Raw genomic sequence first — 15,220 nt, 5'->3', positions numbered from 1 at the left:
AACCAGAAGGGAAAGAGACACATGTACCCCAATGTTCATCGCAGCACTGTTTATAATAGCCAGGACATGGAAGCAACCTAGATGTCCATCAGCAGATGAATGGATAAGAAAGCTGTGGTACATATACACAATGGAGTATTACTCAGCTATTAAAAAGAATACATTTGAATCAGTTCTAATGAGGTGGATGAAACTGGAGCCTATTATACAGAGTGAAGTAAGCCAGAAGGAAAAACACCAATACAGTGTACTAACGCATATATATGGAATTTAGAAAGATGATAACAATAACCCTGTGTACGAGACAGCAAAAGAGACACTGATGTATGGAACAGTCTTATGGACTCTGTGGGAGAGGGAGAGGGTGGGAAGATTTGGGAGAATGGCATTGAAACATGTAAAATATCATGTATGAAATGAGATGCCAGTCCAGGTTCAATGCACGATACTGGATGCTTGGGGCTAGTGCACTGGGACGACCCAGAGGGATGGTATGGGGAGGGAGGAGGGAGGAGGGTTCAGGATGGGGAGCACATGTATACCTGTGATGGATTCATTTTGATATTTGGCAAAACTAATAGAATTATGTAAAGTTTAAAAATAAAATAAAATTTAAAAAACAACAAAAAATAAATATAGTTTATGAAATCCTCTTCTTAGTGTCTGCAATATTGATGTCCTCTTTTATACATTTTTGTACCTTCTTTTTTTCTGATCATTCTCACTACAGATTTATCAGTTTTTAAAAAGAAATCAGCTTTTGAGTTTGTTGATTATCTCCTGGCATATGCTTGTATTTTATTTCATTGCTTTCTGTTCTTATCCTTTATTCTTCCTCACTATGTCCTCTGGGTTTAATTTGCTGTTCTTTTAAGAAAAATTTTGAGGTGAATACATTATTAGTGTTTAGCCTCTTATATTATCATATACACTATTAAGACTGTTTTCCTTTATGCCCAGATTTATGTGCATTGTACTCTTTTTACATTAGTATTTTTATTATCAGTTGGTTAAAACTATTTTTTAATTTTCCCTTGTTACCAGTTTTTTGACACATAAGCCATTTAAATGTCATTGTTTAATTTCCAGACAAATGAAGATTTTTCTAGTTAATCTCTATTTTTGAGCTCACTTATTCTACTGTGATCTGAGAACATGCTTTGTGTGATTCCGTTGCTCCCCACCCCCCATCAAGTTTGGCCTTGGAGTACAAAATGAAGCAGGGCAAAGGCTAAGAATTTGGCCAAGAGAACGCACTGGTCATAACAAACATCCTCTTCCAACAACACAAGAGATGACTCTACACATGGACGTCACCTGATGGTCAACATTGAAATCAGATTGATTATATTCTTTGCAGCAAAAGATGATGAAACTCTATATAGTCAGCGAAAATAAGACTAGGAGCTGACTGTGGCTCAGATCATGAACTCCTTATTGCCAAATTCAGACTTAAATTGAAAAAAGTAGGGAAAACACTAGACCATTCAGGTATGACCTAAATCAAATCCCTTACAACTATACAGTGGAAGTGACAAATAAATTCAAGGGATTAGATCTGATAAAGTACCCGAAGAACTATGGACAGAGGTTTGTGACGTTGTATAGGAGGCAGTGACCAAGACCATCCTCAAGGAAAAGAAATGCAAAAAGGCAAAATGGTTATCTGAGGAGGCCTTGCAAATAGCTGTGGATAGAAGAGAAGCGAAAGGCAAAGGAGAAAAGGAAAGATATACCCATCTGAATGCAGAGTTCCAAAGAATACGAAGGAGAGATAAGAAAGCATTCCTCAGCGATCAATGCAAAGAAATAGAGGAAAACAACAGAATGGGAAAGACTAGAGATCTCTTCAAGAAAATTAGAGATACCAAGGGAACACTTCATACAAAGATGGGCACAAAAAAGGACAGAAATGGTATGGACCCAACAGAAGCAGAAGATATTAAGAAGAGGTAGCAAGAATACACAGAAGAACTATACCAAAAAGATCTTCATGACCCAGATAACTACAGTGGTGTCATCACTCACCTGGAACCAGACATCTTGGAGTATGAAGTCAAGTGGGCCTTAGGATGCATCACTATAAACAAAGCTAGTGGAGGTGATACAATTCCAGTTGAGCTATTTCAAATCCTAAAAGTTGATGCTGTGAAAGTGCTGTACTCAATATGTCAGCAGATCTGGAAAACTCAGCAGTGGTCACAGGACTGGAAAAGGTCAGTTTTTCTTCCAGTCCCAAAGAATGTTCAAACTACTGCACAGTTACACTCATTTCACATACTAGCAAAGTAATGCTCAAAATTCTCCAGCCACGCTTCAACAGTTTGTGAACCATGAACTTCCAGATGTTCAAGCTGGATTTACAAAAGGCAGAGGAACCAGAGATCAAATTGCCAACATCCATTGAATCATTAAAAAAGAAAGAGAGTTTCTGAAAAACATCTACTTCTGCTTTAATGACTATACCAAAGCCTTTGACTGTGTGGATCACAACAAACTGTGGAAAATTCTTCAAGAGATGGGAATACCAGACCACATTGTCTACCCCCTGAGAAATCTGTATGCAGGTGAGGAAGCAACAGTTAGAACTGGGCATGGAACAACGGACTGGTTCCAAACTGGGAAAGGAATATGTCAAGGCTGTATATTGTCACCCTGCTTATTTAACTTCTGTGCAGAGTACATCATGTGAAATGGCAGGCTGGATGAAGCACAAGTTGGAATCAAGATTGCTGGGGGAAATATTAATAACCTTAGATATGCAGATGACACCACCCTTATGGCAGAAGTCAAAGAGGAACTGAAGAGCCTCTTGATGAAAGTGAAAGAGGAGTGTGAAAAAGCTGGCTTAAAATTAAGCATTCAAAAAACTAAGTTCATGGCATCTGGTCCCGTCATGTCATGGCAAATAGATGGGGAAACAATGGAAACAGTGAGAGACTTTATTTTTTTGGGCTCCAAAGTCATTGCACATGTTGACTCCAGCTATGAAATTAAAAGACACTTGCTCCTTGGAAGAAAAGCTGTGACCAACCTAAACAGTATATTAAAAAACAGAGACATTACTTTGGTGACAAAGGTCTGTCTAGTCAAAGCTACGGTTTTTCCAGTAGTCATGTGTGGATGTGAGAGTTGGACTCTAAAGAAAGCTGAGCTTTGAAGAATTGATGCTTTTGAACTGTGGTGTTGGAGAAGACTCTTGAGAGTCCCTTGGACTGCAGGAGATCAAACCATTCAGTCCTAAAGGAAATCAGTCCTGAATATTCATTGGAAGGACTAACGTTGCAGCTGAAATTCCCAATACTTTGGCCACCTGATGTGAAGAACTGACTCACTGGAAAAGACCCTGATGCTGGGAAAGATTGAAGGCAGGAGGAGTAGGGGATGACAGAGGATGAGATGATCGGATGGCATTACCGACTCCATGGACATGAGTTTGAAAAAGCTTTTGGAGTTGGTGATGGACAGGGATGCCTGGCGTGTTGCAGTCCATGGGGTTGCAAGTAGTCGGATACGACTGAGCAACTGAAGTGAACTGAACTTGGTTTTTCTTGAAAGTTAGTTTATGGCTCAGCACATGGTTGGTTTTTATAAATGATTCATACTTTGAAAAAGTGTGTATGGTCTGCAGTTGGTAGAGTCAGAATATTCTTTACATGTTAGGTCACATTTGGTCATGTTGTTTAAATCTTATACATCTGTAGTATAATTTTTTAAAACTTTATTGTCTTAATTATTGAGGTAGGTATGTCAGTTCCCCTCAATTATGGATTGTCTGTTTCCTATTGTAGGTCTTTCAGTTTTTAATTTCTAGAATCTTGGCTTTTCTAGCTTTAGATATTGTGGCAGAAATTCTTCTTGATGTCTTTTCTTTTTGAGAAGTCTGATTGTTCTCTTTAATACAGTTTGTTTCTGAAAGAATGTTTCATCATCAGAGTCTTTTGGGGATCTGTTTTTATTTTCTGCTGATTCTCATGATTTTTGTTAGAATATCTTGTCTTTTCATGTGTTTTTGTTTTGAGTCCTGGAGATGTAAATTGAAAACCTTTTAGAATTTAAAGACTAGAGTAATGATGCCGTCCTTCAGGGAGGATTTATATTTCTTTCTGGGCTAGTGGAATTGGCAATCTGGATCATCCTAATGGAATTGGGCATTCTGGTGATTTGAAGCTGGGCCTCAATCCTTGTGAAATCCAGACTATTTCCACTTCATTTACTTCCCATATATGGCACTGGAGAGTGCTACCCCACAGTGTGGGAAATTCACCAGTCCTTCCTCTTTTGGAGGTCCTTGAAGTTCAGTTTTTGGTCCCTGAGACCTGGGTGCTATTAAAAGTACTCTGTTCAGAATTCACCATTACCTGAAGGGGAGGGATTGTTACAGAGTTTGGAATTGACATGTACACATGGCTATATTTAAAAATAAATAACCAACAAGAATCTATTGTTTAACAAAAAGGTAGAGGACGAGAGAATGATAAATATGAGATGAGATCGGCCACATATTGATAATTCTTGAAGCTAATTGATGGATTCGTGGGAATTTATTATACTACTCTTTACACTTTTGTGAGTGTTTGAAATTTTCCATAATAAAGTTTTTTAAGAAGTGCTCTGTTCAGTTCTTAGTGGCTTCTTCTGGGGGTAGAAGATACCTCCAAAGATAATGTGGCCCCCAGCACAAGGCTTCCTTCATCTCTTGGACCTTGACTCCATAGTTCATTATTGCATAGAAGCAGATATTTATTCTGCATTTGGTCCAGCTTTTCTAATTACTCTCGTCAGGAAGTCTGTTTCCTTTGACTTACTTTCTCATACTAGAAGTGGAACTTTTGTATTTTCCAAAATTTTGTCTGGTGAGTTAGTGGCAGTTAAGGTTGAGAACTTCTGCTCCTGCTCACTGTCTTCTTTTGCCCCCTTGTTGTTCACGCCACTCCACCACTCAGGCCTTTATGCTGTTTCTTAGTATGTTCCTGCTGGAAGACCTTTGTAGTTGAGTTTTCTCTTCCTGGGGCTCTTTCCCCAAATAGCTGAATTTTCTTTGCTTCAAGTCTTTGTCAGTTAATGACCTTATCTATAAGTGATACTTTTCTGATGGGTACCACATGTTAAAAAAATGGCAGTGTCTGCTCTCCCGTAAGTCTTACTTTTCTCCATTGTGCCTGAACTGGATGACATGCTGGGCTTAGTCTCCACCACCAGGTGCGCACACGCTCTCTAAAAACAGGGAAGTTGTTTTGTTCTCAGTGTCTAGCATCTAAAATTGTCCTGAACATAGAAATATGCTCTATTAATATTTGTTGCTGAATAAATACATGAATGAAATTGTAATGAGAATGATGAAATACAGACTTCATAGGATGCTTGTGAGAATTAAATTGATTCATATAAGGTATTAAGAACAGTGCCAGGCATATGGTAAGCCCTCACCTGTTGTTGTTGTTGTTGTTTTTTAATTTTAATTAAAACAATTTTTAAAAATTTATTTTTAATATAAATTTATTTATTTTAATTGGAGGCTAATTACTTTACAATATTGTATTGGTTTTGCCATACATCAACATGAATACGTCACAGGTGTACACGTGTTCCCCAACCTGAACCCCCCTCACCTGTTTTTAAAAATTGTTACCTCTCAAATGACCACTTCTTGTTTCTAGGTACTGTATGTATTGAGAACAGCTTGTTTTTTTGTAAGGCATGCTCTCCACCCCCGTTACTATTATGATTAGCTCCAGATTTTACAGCCCTTGTCCAGTAGCAGGGATGGTAGAATGAAGCTTAATCCATGCAAACTGTTCATGTAGCTGGAGATTTTAGAGAACAGATCTGTATGTTTAAGCCAGCTAGTGAATTCCAGGCAATCAGAGAGCAGCTTTTAATGCAACTTAATGATTGCTTTGATAAGCTTTTCTCTGATTGTTTTTGTTTTGGACAATAAAGCTCCTGCTTTATGTCTGCCAGTATTATTAACTAGTTGCTTTATCTAAGAAATTGATAATACTAGTTTTTAGTTTTTGTTCCATACCCATTATGTTGTTTCTAAGTCTTATGTTAGATAGTTTATAAGATGCAAGATAAGGAGAAGATATCTTTGACCTTCCTAGAGCACTAAGGAAACACAAGGTGTCTATGTATGAAGTAGACAATGACACAAGACTCCATATGACACTTTATGTTTCTGATATCATAGAAACTCTTATAAAAAACTGAGATGAGAGAGAAGCTGAAGAAAACTTAATGAGATGAGCTGTAAATAAAATCTTGAATAGGAATTTGAATGGGCAGGCAGAATTACTTTGTAGTATGAGAAATAATCAGATTTCCAAAAGCATGAGATTTTAACATGTTGACTTTAAAAATTTATGTAATAAATGTTAACTTAGAGAAATATTTGAAAAGACATAAGTGAAAATAAATCTTACTACCAGAGATAAGTACTTTTAACATTTTGATATATATCTTTCCAAACTTTTTTCTGTTTATGCATATACAGTTGTGAATATATGCATAGATATTTGTATGAATATATTTGAATAAATGAAAAAAAATATAAGAAGGGTTAATATTGTTTCATGAAGATTCAGTTAATAGTTTTGCTATTACAAGATTATAAAGTTACTGCAGATGGTGGCTGCAGCCATGGAATTAAAAGACGCTTGCTCCTTGGAAGAAAAGGTATGATCAACCTAGACAGCATATTAAAAAGCAGAGACATTACTTTGCCAACAAAGGTCTGTCTAGTCAAAGCTATGCTTTTTCCCAGTAGTCGTGTATGGATGTGAGACTTGACCATAATGAAAGCTGAGCGCCAGAGAATTGATGCTTTTGAACTGTGGTCTTGGAGAAGACTCTTGAGAGTCCCTTGGACTGCAAGGAGATCCAACCAGTCCATCCTAAAGGAAATCAGTCCTGAAAATTCTTTGGAGGGACTAATGCTAAAGCTGTAGCTTCAATACTTTGGCCCCCTGATGCGAGGAACCAACTCATTGGAAAAGACCCTGATGCTGGGAGGGATTGAAGGCGGGAGGAGAAGGGAACGACAGAGGATGAGATGGTTGGATGGCGTCACCCACTCAATGGACAGGAGTTTGAGCAAGCTCTGAGAGTTGGTGATCAACAGGGAAGCCTGGCATGCTGCAGTCCGTGGGGTTGCAAGAGTTGGACACGACTGAACTGGACTGAACACATGTATGTTTTAAAATTTAAAAATTTTTTTGTATTTTGGCCACACCATGTGGCATGTGGGATCTTTGTTCCTCAATCAGGGGTCGAACCCACGTCCCTGGCATTGGAAGCGCAGTCTTAACCACTAGACCACTAGCGAAGTCCCTACATTTTCAATTGATCAGTGAAAGGGTCTTATTGTCCTTGTGTGATTCCTAAGATTTTTCCTTCCTGAACATATTAAATACATTTGGTAGAGTAAGTGAAATCACTATTTTAACTGATAATCTCTTGTACCTTTTTTTAGGTGCTGGGTCTTCAGCTCTGAAGAGGCCATTTGAAGATGGATTAGGGGATGATAAAGATCCCAATAAGAAGATGAAACGAAACTTAAGGAAAAGTGTGTAAAATCTTTATTCTTATAGATGTGAACTAGAAAGGATTTATGTCCCAGGAAAATAAAAATTAAAAAGTGAAGAATTTGATTGATTTGAATTCGAGTTTGAAGAACATGAATAGCTTCTGTTTTCAAGCACCATTTGCTTAAGATATATTAATATTGGCAAACAAATTAATTAATATGGTAATGCATGGGCTTCCCTGATGCCCTCCCCCTGCCATTGCGGGAGACGCTAGTTTGATCCCTGGGTGAGGAGATCCCCTGAAGAAGGGAATGGCAACCCACTCCAGTATTCTTGCCTGGGAAATCCCATGGACAGGGGAGCCTGGCAGGTTACAGTCCATAGGGTCACCAAGAGTTGGAATTGACTTAGCAACTAAACAACAACAAAGATGTTAATGCATGTTACTTTTACAATGATGTTAGTGTAAGTATTTAAGCAGTAATTTTAGAATTATTTATGAAGTGAATTTATATGTGCATTTTGAAAATCTTGCTTTTTTAAAACCTGAGTTTATAGTGGTTACTATTACTAGGAACCTACAAAAACATAGATTAAAGCAAGTGGTCTAATTTCTGATCTCATTCCTCTTTCTCTTGCAGTTCTGGATAGTAAAGCAATAGACCTCATGAATGCACTAATGAGGCTGAATCAGATCAGGCCTGGGCTTCAGTATAAGCTTTTATCTCAGTCTGGCCCTGTCCATGCCCCAGTCTTCACAATGTCTGTAGATGTGGATGGTACAACATATGAAGCCTCAGGACCATCCAAGAAAACAGCAAAGCTTCACGTAGCAGTGAAGGTACAGTATTTATTTTACTTAAAAATGCTTTGTTATTTTATGTTGTAAATAAGGTGCTTGTTTATCTATGGTATATTAACAGAATTTTCAAGAGTTTAATGACAATAGCGTATAGACTTCTGTTACCTCTGAATCACAAAACTATTTTTTTGATTATAAAATAATATGTATTGATGATACAAAATTTGCAAAACACAGAAAAAAGTAAAGAAAATCTATGTTAATTGCTTATCTCTGAGGCAGTTCATTAATATTTTATATAGTATATACAACAGTATTTTTGTTTGTTTTATGTTGAGCTCACAGTGTATGTGTAATTTAATCCTCTTTCATTTCACATGTCATCAGTATTTTTCCGTGTTATTAAAATCTTTATAAATATGTTTTAATGGCTGTGTTATTATAATGATTATAATAGATATACTGTTACTTGTTTAAACATTCCCGTCATTGGATATTTTGTTATTTGCAGAATTTTTTCTATCATAAATTAATGATTTTTTTTTTTTTTTTGCAACTGGTGCTTTTTCTGTATTTTGAAATATTTTCATAAAGAATAAGATCCAGGATTGAACCAGTCAGTTATGCATATAAGTTTGTAGAAAGTTGCTAAATACTAGACTCTATCCATGAGTACATCTGGCCTCTTGCAGAGAAATATGAAAATGTCAAAGATCATGTAGATAGAAGATAACTTTTAACTTCAGAAAAGTTCTGTTATGTAACAGTATGACATAAGATGTAATTGGTCTGTTTTCATAATCATTCCAGTTTGCAGGTATTTATTAATGTAAATGTAAACATTTATCATGGATGCTAAGAATATAGCAGTGACCAGAACGAAGTCTCCACCCTCCTGGAACTTGCATTCTAATGAGGATAGGATGGGGAGAAAGACAGTGGTTAGACACATGGGTCAGTTATTTGTTAAGTGGTAATAAGCATAATGCAGAAAAATAACAACTTAGCCATAAAATTATAGAACAATAGGGTATGTTGTTTAAAAGGGAGTACTTTTTAAGTATGTCGAAATAGTATGAGTTTAAAACGAGACAAAAAGAATACTAAGAATGAGGGAAAAATGAATTTAGGAATAAGGCTAAAAATACAGTTTAGTTGTAAAGTATGCTGTGAATGAGTCACAAATTTGAATAGAAGTTCTCTAACATCTGACCCAGAAAGCTTTTGAAATATCTACATCAGTTCTTTGTCTATGACAGTTGATTATGAGAGTCAAGAGTTGTTCTGGTCTAAAGGTCACTTGGCATTCCCCTTGGGTGGGTCTTCATAAAAAGGAGTCAAAGCAATATCATGAAGCAGTGATGTCTTCAGAGGCACCTCTGATGCTGTGACAGTCTGTGGGTTATTTCTTATAATAACCTGTAATATAAGCTAGTGGCTTCATAGCAGATTTCACTTAGGCAAATTTGGGGGAGTTCGTAGAGTGGCAAATTTTGCAATACGACAAGATTTAGGTGTTTGTTCTCATAATAACCATTAATATTTTGGTATGTATTTTTCTAAGCTTTTTGTTTTTAAATTTATAATTTCAAAAAAGTATTGAAAATGAAAAATATTTCCCTAAGTTTGATGCACACACATGGGGTGGCACCTGAGAGTCCACTGAGGATTTGGAAAATATTTGGTAAATGTACTGTTCTAGCTTTATAAACTTTGCATCATTAGGAATTGTGAAAACAATCTGGCTCCAACGGTTTCACATAAGGAATGGAGGGACCAACATACTGTATATACAAAAATGTATATTTAAAATAAGGGCCATGGCTTTCTTGTGTATCTAAAAATTTATTACGAGGCTTTTTTTTTTAATAACAACAAAGTTTGCTCTAATTTTTAGTGATGGTATAATATTTTATTAGTATCAATCTGCCATAATGTAACTAATCCATTTAGATTTAGATGCATTGAGTTGATTGCTTTTCATGTTTGTGAACTAGTCTGATTATCCTTTATGATACATTTAAGAGATGGAATTGCTAGGTTAAGAAGAAAGCACAGGGCTTTCCTAGTGGCTCAGTGGTAAAGAATCTGCCTGCTAAGGCAGGAGACACTGGTGTGATCCCTGATCTGGGAAGATGCTATAACCTTGCCAAGCCCATGTGCCACAACTATAGAGTCTGTGCTCTAGGGCCCGAAAGCCACAACTGCTGAAACCCTCGAGCCCTATTGCCCATGTTCTACAACAAGAGAAGGCACTGCAGTGAGAGGCCCGCACACCATAGCAAGAGGGTAGCTCCCTCTCGCCACAACTAGAGAAAAGCCCACACAGCAACAAAGACCCATTAGAGCCAAAAATAAATAAGAAGAAGAAAGCACATTTGAGTGATCTGTTAATTCATTAAACATGTATTCACTTCAGTAGCTCAGTCCTGTCCAACTCTTTGCGACCCTATAGACTGCAGCACGCCAGGCTTCCCTGTCCATCATCAACTCCTGGAGCTTGTTCAAACTTATGTCCATCATGTTGGTGATGCCATCCAATCATCTCATCTTCTGTCGTCCCCTTCTTCTCCCGCCTTCAGTCTTTCCCAGCATCAGGGTCTTTTCTAATGAGTAGGTTCTTTGCATCAGGTGGCCAGAGTATTGGAGTTGCAGCTTCAGCATCAGTCCTGCCAATGAATATTCAGGACTGATTTCCTTTAGGATGGACTGGTTGGATCTCCTTGCAGTCCAAGGGACTCTCAAGAGTCTTCTCCAAGACCACAGTTCAAAAGCATCCATTCTCTGGCACTCAGCCTTCTTTATAGTCCAACTCTCACATCCATAAATGACTACTGGAAAAACCATAGCTTTGACTAGACGGACCTTTGTTGGTAAAGTAATACCTCTGCTTTTTAATACACTGTCTAGGTTGGTCACAGCTTTTCTTCCAAGGAGCAAGTGTCTTTTACTTTCATGGCTGCAGTCACCATCTTCAGTGATTTTGGAGCCCAAAAAAATGGTCTCTCACTGTTTTCCATTGTTTCCCCATCTGTTTGCTGTGACATGATGGGACTGGGTGCCATGATCTTAGTTTTCTGAATGTTGAGCTTTAAGCCAACCTTTTCACTCTCCTCTTTCAATTTCATCAAGAGACTCTTTATTCTTTGCTTTCTGCCTTAAGTGTGGTGTCATCTGCACATCTGAAGTTACTGATATTTCTCCCGGCAGTCTTGATTACAGCTTGTGCTTCATCCACCCTACCATTTCACATGATGTACTCTGCATAGAAGTTAAATAAGCAGGGTGACAATATACAGCCTTGAGGTACTCCTTTCTCAATTTGGAACCAGTCTGTTGTTTCATGTGCAGTTCTAACTGTTGCTTCTTGACCTGCATACAGATTTCTCAGGAGGCAGACAAGGTGATCTGGTATTCCCATCTCGAAGAATTTTCCACAGTTTGTTGTGATCCACACAGTCAAAGGCTTTTGTGTAATCAATAAAGCAGATGTTTTTCTAAAACTCTTTATTTTTCTGTGATCCAGCAGATGTTGGCAATTTAATCTCTGGTTCCTATGCCTTTTCAAAATCCAGCTTGAACATCTAGAAGTTCATGGTTTACGTACTTTTGAAGCGTGGATTCGGGAATTTTGAACATTACTTTGTTATCATGTGAGATGAGTGCAATTGTATGGTAGTTTGAATATTCTTTGACATTGCCTTTCTTTGGGATTGGAATGAAAACTGATCTTTTCCAGTCCTGTGGCCAACTGCTGAGTTTTCCAGATTTGCTGGCATATTGAGTGCAGCACTTTAACAGCATCATCTTTTAGGATTTAAAATAGCATCACCTCCACTAGTTTTGTTCATAGTGATGTTTCCTAAGGCCCACTTGACTTTGCATTCCAGGGTGTCTGGCTCTAGGTGAGTGATGATACCATTGTGGTTATCTGGGTCATGAAGATCTTTTTTGTATAATTGTTCTGTGTATTCTTGCCACCTCTTCTTAATATCTTCTGCTTCTGTTAGGTCATACAATTTCTGTCCTTTATTGTGCTCATCTTTGCATGATTGTTCCCTTGGTATCTCTAATTTTCTTGAAGAGATCTCTAGTCTTTCTCATTCTGTTGTTTTCCTCTGTTTCTTTGCATTGATCACTGAGGAAGGCTTTCTTATCTCTCCTTGCTGTTCTCTGGAACTTGCATTCAAATGGGTATATCTTTCCTTTTCTCCCTTGCCTTTAGCAAAGGATTAGGATTTCTTATTAAATGTCAGGCATATATTGCTAAATTGCCTTCTGTAAAGGTTATATCACATTATAGATTCTGTTATAAGTGAATTTCGGAGTGTGTTTTATATGTAATGTGTTTATAAAAGTAGGTTCCACTAGATAAAAATCCTTGAATTCTTTACTCGGTAACTTGGTAGACCTCTGTACCTGTTAAGAACAGCACTGAAATCAAAATGAGACAAGAATAAACCAGTTTTGCTCAAGGAGCTTTGCTCAAGGAGCCTGGCTGCCTAGCAGCACATACCCTAAAGTAATGAAGATTATTGGCCAATCTTCCCTTTCTTCCTCTTTTTCCTGACAATCCCTCACAAAAGACATTGTTATGGACATAATCAGCTATATTCCACCAAAAGAATCTTAGTCATTGTAGGCAAAAGATCAGGTGAAGGGGACAAGAAATAAAGCCCCTCTGCAGAAGTTCTGGAGCCATCAGTTCTCTACCAGTGTAAGCTGTGCGTATGGCTTTCTCCTGAGTGGAGAGCCATGGAGAGGGTGTTTCATGTTTTCACTCTTGGTCCCTCATCTTTGAGGGTGTCAGCCGTCTCAGCCTTAACCCCCTGCCAGAAGAGAACAGGCATGATTACCCTTGATTTTCTATTCACCTTTCTTCCAGGGATTATCTTGTGATTTTCAGTTCAATTGATTTGTTTATTAGGTTTGATTTGTTTGCCAGACATTTGAAACTCACTTTTCTTTGGTATACCACTTTTTTTTTTTTTTTTACCTTAATACTGATTCCAAACAAATTGTTTCTATAGTTCCAAGAACTCCATACCTTTTTTTTTTTTTTAACTTTTGTGGCTTATGCTAGTTAATAATTTCAGAATGTGTTCATAGAAATACGACTTAATTTGAAAATGTTTTTGTTGTGCTGTGTTGTAAGTACATTTGCAATCCTTTGAGATTATCCATCCGTTTATATGAAATATTTATAAATGTATTGAAGTATGTTGCTACAACAACAAATGAATCTGATATGTGAAAAAAGGGCAGAGAGAAGTGGTGTTAAATAATTTACATTATTCTCTTTTAACTATCTGTATTAAATTTGGAGAAACTGCATGTCTTTAGTTTTTATTGGAGTAAACAAATCAAATTTCTCTTTTTTTTTTTTAAACAAATCAAATTTCTTTGGAACTCTTGGCTTTTGACTTGCAGCCTGTGTTAACCTGGTATTAATTCCAGACTGGTAACTGCTCTTTCAGAGACGGAATTTCTCAGAGAGAGCGTATTTGCAGGACTTGGGCAGTAGAGAGGTGTTTTTTTTACAAATAATGGTGAGGATATAACCAAGTGACGTTAGTGTACTTAGTGTGAAGTACTATTTGAGTCCTTTTAGAACTTAGGATGTTAAAGTATTCTTGGCCTTACTCCCATTGAATACAGAGAATTTATTTACAATTTGGAAATGTTCAACAGAATGCCAAGTTCTCCATATGAACTGGGTGAATTAATTTCAGGTTCTCTTGGTTTAGAATTCTACTTCTGCCCATTTTTTGTTTAGCGTAATTTCATGTATGTTAGCAAAATCCTTTGTACAGGATGCCGTCATTTATAAAGGCTAGGCTGTTTGACTTCTTTCTCATTTGTGTGGCGACCATTACAGGTTTTTGAGAAAGCTATTAGGTTTAGTTGAGGTTATAAAGAAATATGCCATTGCTTTTACACTCAAGCAACTTAAAACATAGTCAAAAGCCGAGACAAATACAGGGATCTTCAGGAACCTAACTTTGGTACAGACCTTTAAGTCAGTGACTGACAATTCAGTGTCAGCCTGTTTGAAAGAGGCTTATAAAAGTGCTCACGAACGTATTCTTTTGCAAACATCTAAAGCAGTTTAACCTGGAAGGAGGTTTTAAAAGGCTTGCAAACACACACATGCACACACATACACTGTTTGGAAAACTATTTTAAAAAAGATGAGAAGTGCCAAACATGAATGGAAATACACAAGAATAAACATGGGAGGGAGCCATAGAGTAATCGCTCCTTGACAGGAGGCTGGAGATACACGCCTAGACTTGCTCCTGGTTCACTTAGCAGCAGAGGATGAACCCAAGGACTGAATCTTTTCTTTCAAGTCTTGATTATGCTTTAAGATGGAAGCCAAAGGAATGGATAGTAGGAAGCTACAGCTGTAATTTTGTAACTAACAGGCAAACTGGCTCCAAGGTAAAGAAAATGTCTTGATTTCCTTTCTGTGCTAATTTCCTCTATTGCATTGAGTCATAAAACTTAGGTCAATTAATCAGCCTTCCTGTTTTGCAAATTAGAAAATTGAGGATCAGAGGAGAAGAGGGTTAGAGCATCAGGTCTTCTCCTTTCTAGCCCAGTGTACTTTTCATAGTGTGCCACCCTACTTTTAATTACTGCTACCTCATTGGCTGAATTTGGCTATTCTGTTTCTCCATCTCTCATTTCCAAATTATTTATGTACTTTATTAATTTTTGGTTGCACAGCGTCGTCATTGCTTTGCGTGGACTTTCTCTAGTTGTGGTGAGTGGGGGCTACTCTTCATTTCAGTAAGCAAGCTTCCCACTCAGGTAGCTTCTCTCGTGGAGCGCAGGATCCAGGTGTGTGGGCTTCATTGGTTGCAGTGCACGGGCTCAGTAGTTG

At 37.5% G+C, this 15,220-nt stretch overlaps 1 protein-coding gene across 6 annotated transcripts in view; it reads left to right on the top strand.

The window, feature by feature from the left end:
* STRBP (spermatid perinuclear RNA binding protein) overlaps positions 1 to 15,220 on the top strand; it is a 150,764-nt gene that overhangs the window by 104,634 nt on the left and 30,910 nt on the right. For all 6 annotated transcript variants that reach the window (XR_825616.1, XM_010844028.1, XM_010844025.1 and 3 more), the window contains exons 11-12: positions 7,475 to 7,567; positions 8,171 to 8,370. Coding sequence is in view for 5 of the 6 variants with exons in the window: in XM_010844028.1 (XP_010842330.1) it covers positions 7,475 to 7,567; positions 8,171 to 8,370 (293 nt within the window). In the remaining variant the exon portion in view is untranslated. The remainder of the gene's footprint in view (positions 1 to 7,474; positions 7,568 to 8,170; positions 8,371 to 15,220) is intronic.

Source organism: Bison bison, unplaced genomic scaffold, assembly GCF_000754665.1.
Source record: "Bison bison bison isolate TAMUID 2011002044 unplaced genomic scaffold, Bison_UMD1.0 scf7180017864193, whole genome shotgun sequence".
NCBI classification, from domain to species: Eukaryota; Metazoa; Chordata; class Mammalia; order Artiodactyla; family Bovidae; genus Bison; species Bison bison.
Note: the sequence above shows the minus strand (reverse complement) of the source record. Positions and strands in the feature narration are given on the sequence as shown.